Source organism: Ailuropoda melanoleuca, chromosome 10 (genome assembly GCF_002007445.2).
Source record: "Ailuropoda melanoleuca isolate Jingjing chromosome 10, ASM200744v2, whole genome shotgun sequence".
Taxonomy (NCBI): Eukaryota; Metazoa; Chordata; class Mammalia; order Carnivora; family Ursidae; genus Ailuropoda; species Ailuropoda melanoleuca.
The window spans coordinates 72,381,881-72,400,853 of record NC_048227.1 but is presented as its reverse complement, the minus strand read 5'-3'; the positions used below and the strand labels follow the sequence as shown (position 1 = coordinate 72,400,853).

Here is an 18,973-nt window from a genome sequence, read left to right as displayed (position 1 = left end):
AAAACTAAGAGGGAGCCCATGGAATGGGAGAAGATATTTGCAAATGACACTATAGATAAAAGACTAGTACCAAAGATCTACAAAGAACTCAAACTCAATACACATGAAACAAATAATCAAATCAAAAAAAGGGAAAAGATATGAACAGACACTTTTCCAATGAAGACATACAAATGGCTAACAGACACACGAAAAAATGTTCAAAATNCAAGATCTACAAAGAACTCAAACTCAATACACATGAAACAAATAATCAAATCAAAAAAAGGGAAAAGATATGAACAGACACTTTTCCAATGAAGACATACAAATGGCTAACAGACACACGAAAAAATGTTCAAAATCATTAGCTATCAGGGAAATTCAAATCAAAACCACCTTGAGATACCACCTTATACCAGTTAGAATGGCAAAAATTGACAAGGCAGGAAACAACAAATGTTGGAGAGGATGTGGAGAAAGGGGATCCCTTTTACACTGTTGGTGGGAATGCAAGCTGGTACAGCTGCTTTGGAAAACAGTGTGGAGGTCTCTTAAAAGGTTAAATATTGAGCTACCCTATGATCCAGCCATTGCACTGGGTACGTTCCTATACTCTTGATGTGTTTCTCAAAATACACTGTGGCCCAGAAACTTCTTACATGAAACATATAAAACTTATGGCTGTTAAACTAGGTTGTGTCCTAAGGAAACAGATCAATACATAAATAATAGGGAACTCTCATGGTTATAAACAGTTTTGTAACAACTCCAGATGGCTTTCTTGAAGACGAGAAGATTGGGAAGAAGTACTGGTCATCACAGANGTCCTAAGGAAACAGATCAATACATAAATAATAGGGAACTCTCATGGTTATAAACAGTTTTGTAACAACTCCGATGGCTTTCTTGAAGACGAGAAGATTGGGAAGAAGTACTGGTCATCACAGGAGGCGGAAAGTCATCTTTGATGCATTGCCTCAAGTACCTTCAAGGAAGCACCATGTGCTCCCTTATCAGATCAAGTCCTAAAGTAACAGTGGCAGTGGAGGAAGGTTCTCCACATGGGAAAACATGGGCTTGACTTCTGCCTCGATTCTTAGTCCCTAAGATTAGTCCCTTAGTCCCCTCCTACTTGGGGATATCTACTGAATAGAGTGCCAGTAACACGCAGGCTTCATAAGGCACTGCTCCCTGAACACAGTCCAAATGTGGCCCAGTGACCCTTGCCTTAATTTCTCACAGCATAGCTGAAACTAAGGCAGAAAATGAAAGGGAAACTTTCCTAAAGGTCGGGGATCAAATGAGGACAACAAACAAACAAACAAACAGCCCAAAAAACAGTTAACACATGACAAGATAACCTATATGGAGTTGTAGTGGTTATTCATACAAATAGCCTTACCATCATCCCTCATATTGGTTTCTAGGCTCCTTTTACATATGTAACATATTATTGCACAATACATTCATTTTAGTACCGGCTTTCATTTTCAACCGAGAGGCATGTTCTTCCAGGGGTTTTGTCCTTCGAAAAGAGTCCTCTCTCCCTAATTTGAAAACCATCGTTTCATACCAATCTATTTTGCTTCTGCCACCTGGAAACAAACACCTTTAAGCATTTATAGACTCTTCCTTTAAACCTCGAAAGCAAGGCCCAGAGAAGTATCTGTTTGAATTTATTTCTTGTCTGAGGACTTACCTCTTCATAGATGAATATAAACGGTACTGGAAGATTCTGCCCTAATTTGTGTAGTCCAAACTGACTAGCCAGAGCAGTATGGCATCATTCCATGCTCAACAAGACATCTATTTTGAACACAGCACGGTAAAGCTAACATCTCACAGAGATAACCCAACTAAAGTATCAGGAGGGCCACCTACTCATATAGCGTACCTGAGGTAATGCGAGTATTGTCTGTAGCAACAGGTGAAAGCAAGAGATAGATTTCAGCCTGAAGGTAACAATGAATTCTTTCAAAATGGAAGGGAATGATTCTCTAAGCAGAAAGTTTCTTAAAAATGGAAGCATTCGATCAGTGTCTGAATGGCCACCTGCAGGTATTTTGTAGAGAAGACGTATATACATGTAGATTGTTGCATTGGGTTCCTGTACAGATCGGAAAGGGTAAACACAGCAAAGTAGGAATGCAGAGTACGGGAGGTGAGAAACGCCTAGCCCTAACACCTTCCAGACCATTTCATAATGAGCACCAGACTTGGCTTACTTTTACCCATTCTTCAGCATGTCATCAGGGAGAAATGATTCTTCAACTTTTCTCTTGTGCTGAAGACCCAAGGGATGATGTGGTGAAGCAAAAAAAAAAAAAAACAAAAAAAACCCAACAGTTTTCAATCCCATTGTAGGTGAATTTTTGATAGCTATGAGCCTTGATTATTACAATTATTGTAGTTTTTTTTAAACGTCAGATGTAGGTTAAGATACTAAATGAATTCTATTATTTGGTCTTTGTTGTTAGAAGTTCAAGTAAAGACTCCATAACATATTATGGCTAATTTATGCATCAGTAAAGGAAACAAAGAACAACTTTAGCAAAGCACATCATTAGTAACTAGAGAGACAGACGCATCCTAATAAAACTTAGTAGATCTGCATCATAGCTGGGTATTACACATTTTTTCAAAGTTAGCATATATAACACACCCTTTGTTTAAGCTGGCTTCTTTAAACCAGGCTAGACAACTTCATCTTTATCTCCCTCCCAAATCTAGGCTAGCAACAATCACTTTAGAAGCTACACTTGTTTTCTACAGCCTCTAACATTAATGATGCATTAATGCCAAGAGAAATTGGTGTGTGTCATAGGATGAACTGATCTTGCAGGGCTCATGCACAATCTGATTTTCAATTTGTAAGCACTGTCAACTTAGATGATGTCGGGGATAAACCAAAGAGCAAAGCAGCATGCTAGCCACACTTTCATAGGAAACCACTAAACATTTTACACATGGGAAAAAATTCTCAAACTATCTTTACTAAAAGAAAGCTTAGGCATATTTATCTATTGATTGATTGATATAAATTTAAATTGTTTACTGGAGGCACAACTGAAGATGTGCAGCTGGGATCTGAACAAAGGATTGGCGGGGCCCCAGAAGCAGAAATAGTGGGAAGCCACTGTCACTCTTAGGGCCAAAGAGACAAAGGAGGAGAGAGGTTTTTGCAGCCCAGTGAGAATTAGAAATATGGGGGAGGTACCTCCTACCTAGCGGGAGGTACAGTCCTAAAGGGAAATCGCTACTGCCTGAGTTTTGTACTGAATTAGGAAGGGAGTGAGGAAGTAATGCATCTACTATTCTCTCCTTGCACCCTCTTGCCTCCTGCCAATGGCAACAGCTGGCTGAACCCAAATAGGAATCGAGACGGAAGGGAGTCTGGAAAAGCAGTTCAAAGAGGCAACTTTCTGGAGTACAGGAAAGGTCGGAGAGGGCTGAGTAATAGACACAGGAAGAGGGTAAATTGAGTATTACCAGAATTTCAGCCTTCCACTTAAGCACATTTTAAAGTACATTAATTAGGAACAAGAAATCCATTGATTTGATTATAAAGACCTTAGAAAAGTTCTTTTATCACACAAGGAAATAATGTATTTGCAGTTTTATCAAATGTGATTTCTACCCAGAAGGTTTAATAATTAAAAGAGAGGGGGGAAAAAACCTGCTAACTATATAAGGTAAGAACATAGAGGGAGTTTCCCCAGGACATTTTACTGGTTTTTTTCTTTCACCTTACAATGAATCAAAGCACCGTTCTGTGAATTTTCAAGGCTCTGTTTATTATTTGTGGGAAGAAGAGTGGGGTTTATATTAGTTTCCCCTAAGAAAACCATAAAGAAAATGACCTCTAACACATTCCCTGCGTTTATTTATGCATGACCTTCAACTTAGTCCAAACAGTATGAAAATGGGGACACTTTCTTGTTCTATACTGGGAAACAGGAAGGAAATCGAGAACTGCCCCATCTCAGTACAACTCCTAAGGCATAAAATGACTACATTTTATCATTTGTAATTCTCTCCTCTTTTTCATGAAAAACTATCACTTTCTTTACCTCTCAGAACATGGTTTTTCCATGTCTGTGAATTCAATCACCCTCCCTGCCTCAATCTCCTCAAATATTAATGCTTGCCATTAGATCCCTCCTCCCAAGATCCACTTTTTAGAGATCTCTTTGAAGCCCCAAAGGGTCTTCGAACTTAACATTATCAATACATTTCAAACCAATTTTTTTTTCACTCTCCAAGCCTGTTCTTTAAGACATAGTCAATAACATCCCTCCTTTGTTCCCACCATCCATCAGTCACCCAATCTTTTATTCCACCTGTCTTGCTCTTGACTCCTTTATCTCCTTCCCCATTACCCAGGGTTGCTCATTCTGTGGCCCCTGCCTAATAATGAGAACAAACATAATAATTTCTAGCAATTGTTGAGCACTTAGGATGTGTCAGACATGCTAAGCACTTTACATGTGTGGCCCTGTTTAATCCTTACTCTGCCTTTCTGACAGTCACTATTACTAACCCCAGTAAAACATGTGAAAACTGTACTCACAGGGGCAGAGTTCATATTTGGCAGACTGAGTTTAAATATAGTTGGAAGCCAGTGCTCTGACCCACCTTTTCCAGCTTGGCAAATTGAACATTTCAAAGCTTAGTTTACTCTTATTGAAGCCTTTCCAATCTCTCCTGTCCTTTCTTCTCCCAGTGCTCTCAGCATTTTCTGCCCACATTTACTATAGTACACATTATTATATATGCATTGACCCATTTATTAGTTCCTCCAACAAATACAATTTGAGAGCACAGTCTATCAGACACAGAGCTTGACACAGCTTCTCAGCAGTCAGCAAGCCTGGACCTGGCCTCCTAGAGAACAGTGGGAGAGACTTTAAGCAAATAACCAGACAATAACACCATAAAATCCCAGATGATAGTTGCTATGGAGAAAAACTCAGGTGCTGGGGATGTGTCTGTCACCAGGCATCACACAAGCACCATTAAAGCCACAACTTTAGCATTTTCATTTTCCCATTGCTAATGTGTTCTCTGTATTGATATGCAGTTGGATTAATACATTCTAGGAACTGTTTTGGTTAGAAATTAGATTTTTTACTGTGTTTGAAATTAATGTTGAAGAAATGGAATGGTAAAATATTTTGGCCTCATGACAAGAGTTGCAGGAACAAGGAGACAAATACTTCTGAGAAAGACTGGATTTGCACAAAGGGAAGGCTGTCTCAATGTAAATCTCTCCATTCAGGAATATACTAGTTCTATTTGATATGGTAGTAGTTTAATGGAGTTCAGAACATAATGAAAAGCTCTGGGCACTCAAACTTCTGTCAGAAGGGAGATCAGCTGAGTGAGGGTTTGGAAGGATGTACTGGCACCTAGGAGTTCTTCTTCCTGCTTGTTGATATACTCTGTTTACCCCCTTTTCACTTGCAAAATACAAAAACAAATTAACAAGTGATAGTTACANGTTCTTCTTCCTGCTTGTTGATATACTCTGTTTACCCCCTTTTCACTTGCAAAATACAAAAACAAATTAACAAGTGATAGTTACAAACCTATTTAAATGAAATCGCCACATATGATATTTTAGATTTCCAATTTCATGTGAGATGTATCCAAAGGTATTTCCTGCTATAAAACAACAATTTTAACCTTCTATTTAAGTGCTTCTGAATTGACAGAAATCATAATAAACATTCAAGGAGTGGCATCTTGGATCACAACATTATAATTCAATGACACAAAAAGAGTAATATTGAAATATACATTACAAGGGTTTCATCAATAGATACAAAACCCATTTAGGCTGTAAACAATATTATAAAGAGATTTTAAATTGCTCAGACATGTAAGACATTAGTAGTAATCTTTTTTGTTTGTTTCTGTTGTGTTATGACTCAATTCATTACATCCAAGTACTTGAATTCAATACTCTTAAAGTTATGATGAACTATACCATTTGGAAGTGTGTTCTGTTATTGGGGAAACAGAATTTTTAAAAATAGAGCAAACCTGAGAAACAGCCATTGATTTACCACAAAGAACAAAGATCATAGTCTCAATGTAGGGTGCTATACTATAATCATGAAAGTCACAGTTGGTTTGCTGAAGCAGCCATGTCTGAGCTCTCCCACTTATACTATTCAGACAGGTATGGACATGTAAATCAAGTAGATAATGTTAACATAAGAGCTTAGAGTTTAATGATGAAAAATGCTATATAAACATTATATTAAATAGTAAAAATCTTTGCTTCAAGAATTGTGTGAATTATCCCTAGAACTTTGTACTATATAAAACAGGGGGACTATTTGCCTTTTCTGTTAGAGATCTTCTCTTCTATAAGAATAAAGATGAGTAATAACAGTAATCATCCCCAAATTTTGTGGTAATTATATTTTTCTTGAAAGCTGTTTAATAGTTTTACTTTATATTGAGATTTTCATCCCTCACCCATTACCAAGGGTTTCAACTGTTTATGATCAACAACGTTTATTTTGTGTTGAATTTCTCCTGTCCCCAAAGCAAATTTCCTTCTCCTTTGCTCATCAGAAGTAAAAAACTGAACTTACTAGGTTTGAGGTTTTGATCCATTTGCCCCCTACGTCTCTTCTTACTTACAACCCAACTGATGGACATTGGAGGAAGCCTGACATTGGGAAATGTTACCAGGGTGCCCTTGGTTCAATCAAAATTATATAAATATAGGATCTTATATTTTTAATTTTTATATATTTTACATACTCTCAATATGTGCATTCTGATAAATAATGCTCATCATCAATGATTTGGTGATTTGGGATGAAATGAAGTTTATAAAATTTTACTATAGCTATAATTGCACCTTAAATTACATCTTTTAACCCATTTCATAAGAACAATATATTTTTGAATGATTTCCACTCTGACTCAATTAGGCATACATGTTTTAAATACCAAAATTCCTAAATAGTACAGTCTGAGTTTATATATACATATATTTTATAAATGTGTATTAATTGTGTGTATATATATATTATAAACAAATAAATTATATAAACGATTCCAAACATAATTTAGAAAAAAATAAAATAGGCTGTCATGGGATAAGTAGTCCTTCTAAAACTAGTCACTTCTGATCACATCAACGACACAAAATTGGAATAAAAATAACTTAACCTAAGAATATACAGAGTCAAATAAAACTATGCTATTGCTATTAAGTCAGTATTCAAAATCACTGTGAGTGTATTATTTTAGTTATACAGTTTGGCAACCTCCAAAATGTATTTTTAGAGAAGAAAAAAAAAAAAAAGGTTTCCTGCTAGTTACGAGTCTATAGCCTTCACAAAGACGGTAAATAAAATAATTAACTATGAGAGTCAAGCAATTTCAAAGCCCAGTTACTCATTAAGAGGCTTTGACTAACCCACCGTAGCTCAGCATTGCAACCCGCGGACGGAAGTACTTGCTAAACCACAGTCCCTCAAAGCTACAGAATGAATACCATAGCCACCACTGCTTCCAAGACCGGAACATGGGCAAAGACCTTAAATGGAGAGGACTTCAAACAGCCTTTGAAACCACCTCCTCCTGCCATTCTGCTGCAATGACAAGGATGAAAAACTACCGCCACGGCGGGCCTCATCATCTTCCCGCTTCCCAGTTCCGCCGCACACCAGCATCACCCAGGGACACTCAAACATGTGCCAGACAGTTGTCGAGGGGTGGGCCTGGGGCACTGGTTGTCTAAAAGACCCCCAGTGATGGTGATGGACAGCAGCGCTGTGAATCAGGGATTAGCTCCCGCACTTGCTGCCCTCATTGCCCCGCCTTCAGTCTGGTCCTCCTGTGACTTCCTCTACTCATGCTGCAAGAATGATCTTTCTGTCATGCCTACAGAATTAAATTCAAACTTCTGAGCCCAGGGTAAGACTCAACACGATCTGCTTTTAAATACCTGCCCGGCCGCTCTCCTTGGCTTTCTCCCCACCAGCCCATCAAGCATTTGTTTCCAGCGCCTGTCTCAGCCTCAGGGCCTGCGCACTTAACTCATTCTTTGCTCTGATGTGCTCTCTGTTTATCTGTTATCTGCCTGGAGAACTGCATCTTCTCCAAGAAGTCTTTCCTCACATCCTAGCCTCTTCTCCTCCATCAGTGTTCTCAAAGCACAAGTGTAGTGGGGTTCTTGTTGTTTGTTTGACTAATCATATTGAACTGTCATTGTAGAACAGATATCTCTCTCACCTTCGTTAGACTTTTTGGAGCAAGGACTACGTCACATTTGCCTCCGAACCCCCCAAACTTAGCATACGGTCTAGCTTACACCGGCATTTTGTACATGAATGAATAGCATTTTATACTATTTTCACTTATTATAGATGGAACCAGAGGAGATTCACATTGGGTCCACCAAAAAAAGCCAAGCTTACACTAAAAAGGATCAGTATTTACTTAATATTTAGTAATAGCAGTGCCAGTTACTTGAAAAGATTAGTCATTTAATTAGGCTGCTAAATGATTTTTAAACATGGTTAAAGTCAAAGAAAAACTTTAATTAAATCCTCAAGAGTGCTCTCTGATCATCAGCCTCCCCAAACCACGTATTTTCGGTATCACAGCCAATATATACTCACCTTAGACTTCGGTAAGGGAAGGAAGCCCACTTAATGCCCACCACAAGTTGGCCTAATTTGGCATCATGTGACATCTAACCCACAACTCTGGTGAACATGCTTACTTTGTATTTGCTTTCTGATCTGGAAGGGGTGGGGATATGTCCTTTTCTCTTGAAGGTTGTAAAGTGCTTGCACTGAGGACATGGCTTGGTGCTGGAATCAATACGGCCAAGTTCCAAGAAGTACTTATATTTGATGGAATCTTCATGTGTTAAGTTAAAGACAATTGTTCTTTCTTCCAGGAATTCAAAACATTCTGTGATAGGGCATTTGATTTCTACTTGGCCAAGTTGTACCTGTGTGAAAGAGCACATGGGAGAAAAAAAAAAAAAAAAAAACAAGGCGCTGGTTAACTTTCTCTTCTCACTTTTTTTCATATATTATTGCTTATTTCATGATTACAGTAAAGGATTATCCATCACTTTTCAGGATTTCTAACATAATAAATGGTAATCACTTTGGTACCTACATTAGGCAGGACCAAGATAATTAACCACTATATAAAGTCTCCGAAATGATTCACAGCATGTTTAAGCATACTCTGTCATCATATTTGTGAACTTAAATGGACCTAAGCCATAGGCTCACCAAAGAAGCAAATTATCATCCCATCCTTCTGGAAAACGAAGGGTAAGACAGCATTCAGACAATGTGCCAGCTAAAGGAACCACTAGGATGAAGAGGTGATTCAGATTTTTCAACCTAACTACAGAGTACCTCAGCACTAAACTTAGGGCACCTTTACTTTAAAGGAAAAAAAGGGTTTGAAAGTGTGTGTGTGTGTATATGTGTATGTGTATATATATATATATATATATATATGTATTATATATCACCTAGTAGTTTAAAAATATTGCAGTGATAACCTCAGTTTCCCTTAGTCTTTCATGCAATGAACATATAATAGTTTTTTATGTCATCAGAATCACAGGAACAAGTAAGAAAATTACACCAATCACATTGGTTTTTTAAAAAAATCCATATGAGACCTGGCTACAACTGAGGTCATTTATAAAATGAATTTCTTCCCAGGACCACAGAGTTAGGTTAGGACAGAGGAGAAGGATGTGCTAGAATGCTACATTTAGCATTTGGTCTGGGATTCTAGATAAGGTTAGCATTAAAGATTATAACGTAAGATTAAAGCACAAAATGTGGACACAACTAAATTTTAAAAGATGAAGAAAATAAACCATTTTGAATTAAGGAGTTTCATAAATGTTTTCCACAAGTAGTGAATAAGAAGTGTTCATAGTATTTATGTATCATGGCATCATAACCTCTTTTTGCATATCCTAATACAGCAAAGGGAGGCAGTGAAAGTTCCAAATGGCAAAAATGCTAAACGTTTCTTTTTCACTTGGGTGAACCTGACATTCTGAGAGCGCAAAACACACTGACCTTAATGAGAAAAAGCCCCTGTGAAAACTGAGGGGGAAATGGGGAAAAGCTGTGCTGTCGGGGAAAAGCTGTGCTGTCTGGGAAAAGAAAAACATCACCACAAAGAGCAATTTAACACACAACTGACATCATAGTAACTTATCTTTTAACTTTGCTGTTTATCTGGCGTAGACTTGAGGATAGGTAGTTAAGAAGCCACAGGCTGAAGGATGCATGGGATGATACATTTAATACGAGCAAAGGACATGAGCCAGACTGATAGTGAATGAAGGAGTCTGGCTTTAGATAAAGCTCCTTCTTAGGATCAAACCTGCGGAAAGTTCAATTGCTACATAATTTCATACTATTATTGTACAAAACACAGTCTAGGGAGGCTTTTCAAATATCAGCCCAAAATAATTTTTCTACTTTTATGATGTCTGCTTATAGCTGCCATCAGATTTTATTATTACACTTGTTAGAGTTATGAAATGTTATTATAAACTCAATGAAGTTTTATAATACATTGTTTTCAGTTATAGCTCAAGACATAAATCCACAGAAGATTTTAAACAGACAGAAAGAACATGTGTGGCATTATTAGAAACTGGGTTACTGAAGCGTTTGCAACTTTTAAAAAAATTAACAAATATTTCCTTTTTTAATATTCTGTCAACATTTACCAAGCCTCTTTTAATATTCTGATCCAGGTGGATTAAGCACTGAAGCTTTGCAGGGCCCATCAGTAAAGAAGTAATCATGATACAGAGTGTGAGTGCCTGACAGGCAAGAGCAGGGTGTCAAGAGAGGATATGGGGGAGGCTTGGTAACCTCACATTTCGAGGTTCAGAGGAGGCTTCTTGGAAGAAGTGAGGTTTCAAGTGAGATCTTAAGATTAGTAGGACTGAGCCAAACAAGGATAAGGTGTTTCAAGCAGACAGAAGATACAGCATGGACAAAGGCTTGGAAGTAAGAGAATAAGGCACACGACAGCAGGGGTGCTCCGTATTTTCTCCACCTCCTAGTTGGATCAAATGTATACTGCCCTAAGGTACATGCATCCTAACCAAAAGATGACAGCGTTAGAGGGACTGAGAGATTATCAGGAAGACTGGACAACAAAGCCAGAGTATAGGAAGATAAGGGCATACAGATGAACTGGGATCAGAGCATGAGGGCAGAGCAGGAAGCCATCCTAAAAGTCTGGATGTTTTCATAAAAAAACAACAACAACAACAACAAAAAAAAACAAAACAAAAAAAACAACACTCCAGTTTTCAGCAAGTGAAAAACAATTTCTTTTCATTCCACATAGAAGGAGCTCCCTTGGGCCATTTCAAATGATTCTTATTTACTGGGGAGCAGCATACTTTAGGGGATAAGAGCCAAATTTTTTGCTACCAGGTCAATGTTTTAACCTGGCCTCCCTCTCCTATAAATTTATTTTAACCATACAAATGATAACAATGGAAGCAGTAAGTTCAGAGCTACCCAGGGATAGTCAGGTCTTAAAGAAATGGAATGTAGTTCAGGGACCAGAATAATCCAAAGCAGCTCAAGGGAGCAAGTTCTCTTGTTACTCCTTCAGCAGTGAGTGTTCATTACCACACCACATTGGGTATTACCTACCATCTAACATCCAACCAGAGGACCTTGTCTTCCTCAGTGTTTTTCAAATCTGCCCACATACCTATCCATTTCCACAGAACACACAATTTCTTCACACTAACTCTCTGCATTTTGCCCACTCCATACCTTGTCTTCTTTCGGAAAGCTCCAAAATCTCTACCCCACCACACTGAACCAAATGATCTCTATTTTATTAAGCAGATAGAAGCAATATGATCATAGTTCCTCATATTCCCACTACCAACTCTCTCCCAATCTATGTCTGTCCCCATCTTTTCTGTCGTCCTTCCTTTTCAATTATAGGGTCTAAATCTACCTCCAGGACAACTGCTTGAGTCTCTTAAAGGGTTTGCTGAGAATTCAGGTTTTATGGCCCACTCAGGACCTACAAAATTTGAATCATTGCTGGTAAGCTAGCAATTGGCAGTTTGGAAAAATTACTCATACAGTTCTTTGAATTACTCATAGTTCTTCATACTAACAATATCTCATTTTTCATAATAAAACGCTACTCATGACCTCTACAACCTCTTGGCCTCTACATATCTCTCTTTCTCAGAATAAGTTCCTCAAAAAAATCACCACCAAATAAATAATCATGATTAAGCAGAGCGCATTCATTTATTTATTCAACAAGATATGTACTTCACCAGTTCAAGGACATAGGCTTTTGGCATTTTAATATCTCAAAAGTCAGGATTGTCTTATTATCTTTAGCTGTGTCCCATAGTTTAATTTGCAGTTTTTATTTTCTTGGTGGCACATAATGTAATACTGCATCTTACAATTGGCCATGTCTTACATTTCAATGAAATGTGGTTTTTACAAGTTAGGCACCATGGTGGACTCTGGGGAAACGAGGGGAGAGGGACACAGAGCTTCTCTGCAGGAAATGTGTGACAAGTAAATAAGCCAGGCAGATTCTAGTCAGTGCTAGAGGGAACCACACATCAGGGAAGGGATCTCTGAGGAGGTGTGAACTTGAACAGGGAACTAAAGTGCCCACCATGCAGAGAAACTGGGGAAGAGACTCCAGGCAACAGAAGCAAGGACATGGCCCCAGGGCACAAGGTGTCTGATGGGCTTGTGTTCACAGAACAGAACTGAGTGACTGAGACGCACACCAGGTGAGCCAGAGCGCACAGGCCTTGTTGGCTGTGACAGGAAGTTATGGATTGTATTCTAAATTCAACAAGAATCACTGACTCGTTTTATGAGGTGGAGTGACATACCTTGATTGACATTAAAAACATCACTCAGGGGGCACCTGGGTGGCACAGCAGTTAAGCGTCTGCCTTCGGCTCAGGGAGTGATCCCGGCGTTATGGGATCTAGCCCCACATCAGGCTCTTCTGCTATGAGCCTGCTTCTTCCTCTCCCACTCCCCCTGCTTGTGTTCCCTCTCTCGCTGGCTGTCTCTCTCTCTGTCAAATAAATAAATAAAATCTTAAAAAAAAAAAAAAAACATCATTCAGGCTCTTCCTGGAGAATGGACTGTAGAAGGACAAAAGTGGAGACTGGGAGAATGACAGGACCGGGATTGTACTTTTCTTCTTACCAGTAGCGTCTGACTGTTTCAGCCCTCTAGACAGTCGATGAAGGATGATGAACTAGGTGATAGGAGTAGCCAGATACGGGACACATTTTGGAAGTGGAACCCATGTGGTTTGGTGATAGACCAGACATTGAAAATGAAGTAAAGGAAGGAAGCAGAGAAAACTCTAGGATCTTGGCTTGAACAATCCAATGATGAGCCAATGTTACTCACTGAGAAGTGTCTAATAAAATACAGTTTACATGGATACGTGATATTTGCTGGAAAGGATTCACTACAAATTTATTATACAACAAGAATAAAGTTCATTAATTCATCCAAAAAACATACATTTAGCTCCTATAATATTACAAGATACAGGTCAGGATATAAAGTAACCTAAGCTATGAATCTTGCCTTTGTGGAACTTCAGAATATAGCAATCAAATTTTTGATAGTGTCTTCTAGCAAATCATGATTCGATGATACGAATTCATTTAATATCTTACCCACTGTTTAAAACGTATTTTATTAGGGTAATCATAAACATATGCAAAAGTAAACAGATTAATATTATAAATCCTTAAGTACCCATTCTCCAGTATCAACACTCATCAACTCTTGGCCAGTCTTATTTCTTCTGTGCACTGACCCATATGGTCCTCCCATATTATTTTGAAACAAATAGCAAACATCATGCCATTTCATTCATGAATATTTCAGCATGGATCTAAAGAAAATCAGTCCTTTAAAATACATAGCCATGATACCAAATATCTCCTCAAATGACAATAATTCTTTGATATCAATTTAATAGTTCAAATAACGTGTCATCAAACTTCTGTTTCAAGGCTTTTATGTACTTAATATACTTAAAACAAAGATATTTAATTTTTTGAAAAACTATTTGTTGAGAGAGAGAGTAGGGGAGGAGCAGAGGGGGAGGGGGAGAAAGGGGTAAAGAATCTCAAGCAGATCTGCACTGAGCACAGAGCCCAACGTGGGGCTCGATCTCAAGACCCCGAGATCATGACCTGAGCCGAAATCAAGGGTCAGATGCTTAATCAACTGCACTACCCGGCTGCCCCCAAAGATATTTTACATTTATGTTCTGTTCAATGCTAATACCAGTATTTATATCACTGAAAAATATGCTCTCCAATTCTTCTAGACAAAAACATAGCTATTTTTGTAAGACAAAATTACTTAACGCTAAAACAATCTCCAAGTGTCTCCAAGCGACACTACTATTCCTTAACATTCAAGCTAAAAGGCTAACTTGCCACTTGGGACAACTCAAAAGTAATTCAGTGACACAGGTGAGAAGGAGCTTCTGAAAAAGTGTCAGCTTAATTAAATCATCCAAAGAAAAGGACAGAGAATGTTTAAAACTGGACTTCAAAGCTCGATTTATCAAAGGTATGGCTAATGACTTTGATCTTGTTTTTAAGTGTTGGTCATAATAGTTTACAGGGTGCCTCCTACTTCTGTTCACTTGATATCAATTTCTTCTTTCCTTAAAAATGGAATGTGTTAATATGATAAAGGAGAAGAGACTACCACAACAAAAGCAATCAATCACAAAACGAACACAGCTCCTCCTACATGCCAAACACCATTCTTTTTTTTTTAAGATTTTACTTTTTTAAGTAATCTCTACAGTCAACATGGAACTCGAACTTACAACCCTGAGATCAAGAGTCCCATGCTCTACCTACTGAGCCAAGCAGGCATCCTGCCAAGCACTGTTCTAAGCATTTTCTGTGCATTAATTACTTTGTGGAGCACCATAGAAGCAGATTCATTTTCAGGTTCATGGATTTCTGCATGACTTTATCATCAGTGATTATAGGAAAGTGGCTGCTTTACTGATAAATATGCTTTTCTGTTTACTCAACAGCAAACTACAGAGCATTGTGCTAGATGTCTTGGAGTTAAAAAAAAAAAAAGTAATGAAAAACATCAAGCCAAATATCCCAGAAGTTCTCTCAACCCCAAGCAAGATAAATACAAAGAAAAACACACTTAGGCACACTAAGTACAAGTGCCAAGTACCAAACACAGAAAAGTATCTTAAAAGCAACAGAGGAGAGGCACGCCTGGGTGGCTCAGTTGGTTAAGCGTCTGCCTTCAGCTCAGGTCATGATCCTAGGGTTCTGGAATCAAGCCTCACATCAGGCTCCCTGCTTCTTTCTGCTCTCCTCCCCTTCTCCTGCTGTCCCTCTCCCCGCTTGTGCTCTCTCTCTCAAATAAATAAATAAAATCTTAAAAAAAAAAAAAAAAGGAGCAGAGAAAGATACTCCCACACAGAAAACTTCAGTCCCGTGTGCCTTGCTGGTAAATTCTACTGAGAATTTAAGGATGAAATAATACCAATATTACACAACTACTCTTAGAGTACAGGGAAACGGGTGTGGGGGGAGGGATCACTGCTCAACTTGTTTTATTAGGTCAGCATAATCCTGATACCAAAATCTGATAAAGACATTGCAAGAAAGGAAAATTACTGACCAATCTCTTCATAAGCATAGATGCAAAAATCGTAAACAAAATATTAGTAAACCAAACTGAACAATACAAGAAAAAGGTAATATATCCTGATCAAAGAAGGTTTATTGTAAGAATACAAGTTTAGTTTAACATTCAAAAATCAATTGGTATAACTCACATTAATAAGGGAGAAAAATCATATGATTATCTCCATAGAAAGGGGAAAAGTATTTGACAAATTCAACATTCATTCATTTTAAAATCTTGGCAAACTGGGAAGAGATGAAAACTCTTCATTAAAATGATAAAGAGTGTTTATTTAAAAAACCTACAATAAACATCACACTCAATAGTGAAATACTGAAAACTTTCTTCTTGAGATTGGAAATGGATCAAGTATATACTGCCACCATTATTCAGCATTGACTAGAGCTCATAACCAATGCAAGAAGAGAAGAGAAGTGATAATAAAACAGTCTGAAATGAAGATCTAAAATCCTCCATTTCTTGCAGATTGCATAATTACATATGCAGAAAACCCAAAATAATCTACAGATAAACTATTAGGATTAAAAAGTGAATTTAGCAAATTTGCTGAATAGGTCAACTACACAAAAAACAAATGTATTTCTATAACTGGTAACAAGTGATGTGAAAATAATATTTAAGAAATATCATTTATAGCAATATAAAAAACATGAAGTATTAATAAACCCAACAAAAGATGAATAATACTACCCCACAGATATATTTGAAACATTTTTGAGAAAATAAAAACAAGTAAATGAATGGAGGGATATATCAAGGTCTTGAATTGGAAGTTCCAATACGTTAGAAATGTAAATTCAGTCATTTTTATCTATAAAATCTCCCGCAGTTTTCTTTCTCTTTTTTTTGAGGAAAAAGTTCAAAATTACAAGCTGACTGTAAAATACTTATGGGTGGTCATGATACACCCCCCCCTTTTTTTTAAGATTTTATTTATTTATTTGAGAGAGAGAGAGAGTGAGCAAGGGGAGGGGCAGTGGGAGAAGCAGACTCCCTGCTGAGCAGGGAGCCCAATGCGGGACTCCATCCTAGCCTCCTGGGATCATGACCCGAGCTGAAGGCAGGCACTTAACTCACTGAGCCACCCAGGTGCCCTGGTCATGATACTCCTGATCAAGAAAAACAAAGTCGTAGAACTTGTTTTACCAGATCTAAGATGAATCACCAGGTACAGTAATTGCAGTAGTTTCACACTAGCACCAAGATCGATCAGGATGGATAATGAAAAATAATAGAACACAAGAGTACTGAAGAGAAGGACTCGCGTATGGACAATAAAGGCATTGACATTACAGAGCAATGTGGAGGATAATTTCTTTCAATAAATTGTCCTGGGTCACTGAAATATCCTTTAAAAAATATGTCTTGACTTCTACCTCAAACCCAGTGGACTGTAGCTATAATTATAAAAGACTAAACAATAAAACTTCTAAAGATGATCAAGAAAAATATCTTCATGATCTCAGGAAAGGGAAACACCTCTTACATGTGACACGAAAAATACTCACCACAAAAAATTGATAAATTGGATTATATAAAATTTAACCCTCTGTTCACCAACAGATACTGTGGAGGGAGTGAGACTGTAAATTAGAATGGGAGAAGATACTTGCAATATGCAAAGACAAGGTTTTGTTCATCCAGAATATATAAAGAACCTCTCCAAGTCAATAAGAAAAAGGAAGACAACCAACCAAACAGAAAAGTAGTCAAGGCACTTCACAAAGGAGGATGTTCAATGACCAACAAACATGAAAGTGTGTTCAACTTCATGAGTTATCAGGGGAATGAACATTAACACCACAATGACATGTAATTTTAAAGGAATTAATTGAGTTCTCATAGCACTTACAGAGTCAGTAAAATAATGTTTGAATAGTTAAAATTGTAACTACAATCATGCAGCAGTGTTTCTCTATACACCATCACCTGTTTATGTTAAACTTCTTTCCTCTTTTTTTCTCACCCAAATTTTCCTGCTCCCTTACTAATTTAAGAAAAACTTTTAAATTTTAATTCAGCTTTTTGAATATAAGGTCAGAAATTCTCATAACTCAAAAACCAAAAAATATAAAGTAAATAAAAATTAGCAAGTCTCCCTTTTAACTGTACTTTTTTTCTATCCATCCCACCAAATGGTTTGTTTCCCTCAAGAAATGTTTTAGCACATATAAGAAATGCAAATATATGTATTTTGTCCCTTTTTTACCCAAATATTAGCAAATAACAATCACCTTGTTTTCTTCACTTGACAATATATTGTGGAAATATTTTCATATCACATAGGAAGGGCTTCCTTGGTTTTTGTTTTTTTTCTTTTTTTTTTTTAAGATTTTATTTATTTATTCAACAGAGATAGAGACAGCCAGCGAGAGAGGGNACTTTTTTACCCAAATATTAGCAAATAACAATCACCTTGTTTTCTTCACTTGACAATATATTGCGGAAATATTTTCATATCACATAGGAAGGGCTTCCTTGGTTTTTGTTTTTTTTCTTTTTTTTTTTTTAAGATTTTATTTATTTATTCAACAGAGATAGAGACAGCCAGCGAGAGAGGGAACACAAGCAGGGGGAGTGGGAGAGGAAGAAGCAGGCTCATAGCGGAGGAGCCTGATGTGGGGCTCGATCCCATAACGCCAGGATCACGCCCTGAGCCGAAGGCAGATGCTTAACCGCTGTGCCANCTGTGCCATCCAGGCGCCCCTGGTTTTTGTTTTTAATTAACTTCCTAGATTTCCACTGTAGTATAACCAGCCTTATTTCTCATATTGTTGAACATTTAGATTATTTTTTAGGATATATTTTGCTATGGCAAATAATGCCACAATGAATACCCTTAGATGTAAATTATTCACAAGTGGGCAAGTATATCAGTAAGATAAATCCTAAAGATAGATTCTTTAAGAGGATAACTTTCAAATTTTAATCAGTCTGTAATGAATATTAATATGAAGGGATTTTTCAAAACAACGTACTGATGAACTATTTAGACTGAAAGAAAAATGTATATGTAATATGTGCTCAGATGAACAGAACAAGTTCACAAATCATATATTCATTTAACTATGACAAAATTTACTTTTTGAAAGGTAGAAATTTTAGAATAGACTAGATATTTAGTCACACTATTAGAGAGGGAAATACTTCTAAAAGAAAAATTTTGAGTTTTCTTTGTTTACATGTTATCCACTCTGATTTTCCCATCATTATGTTAATCT

The 18,973-nt window shown here is 37.4% G+C and overlaps 1 protein-coding gene across 1 annotated transcript in view; it reads right to left on the bottom strand.

Moving 5' to 3' along the window:
* RNF217 (ring finger protein 217) overlaps nucleotides 1–18,973 on the bottom strand; it is a 137,128-nt gene that overhangs the window by 44,090 nt on the left and 74,065 nt on the right. The window contains exon 4 of the mRNA XM_034670775.1: nucleotides 8,735–8,968. Within this exon, the coding sequence (XP_034526666.1) occupies nucleotides 8,735–8,968 (234 nt within the window). The remainder of the gene's footprint in view (nucleotides 1–8,734; nucleotides 8,969–18,973) is intronic.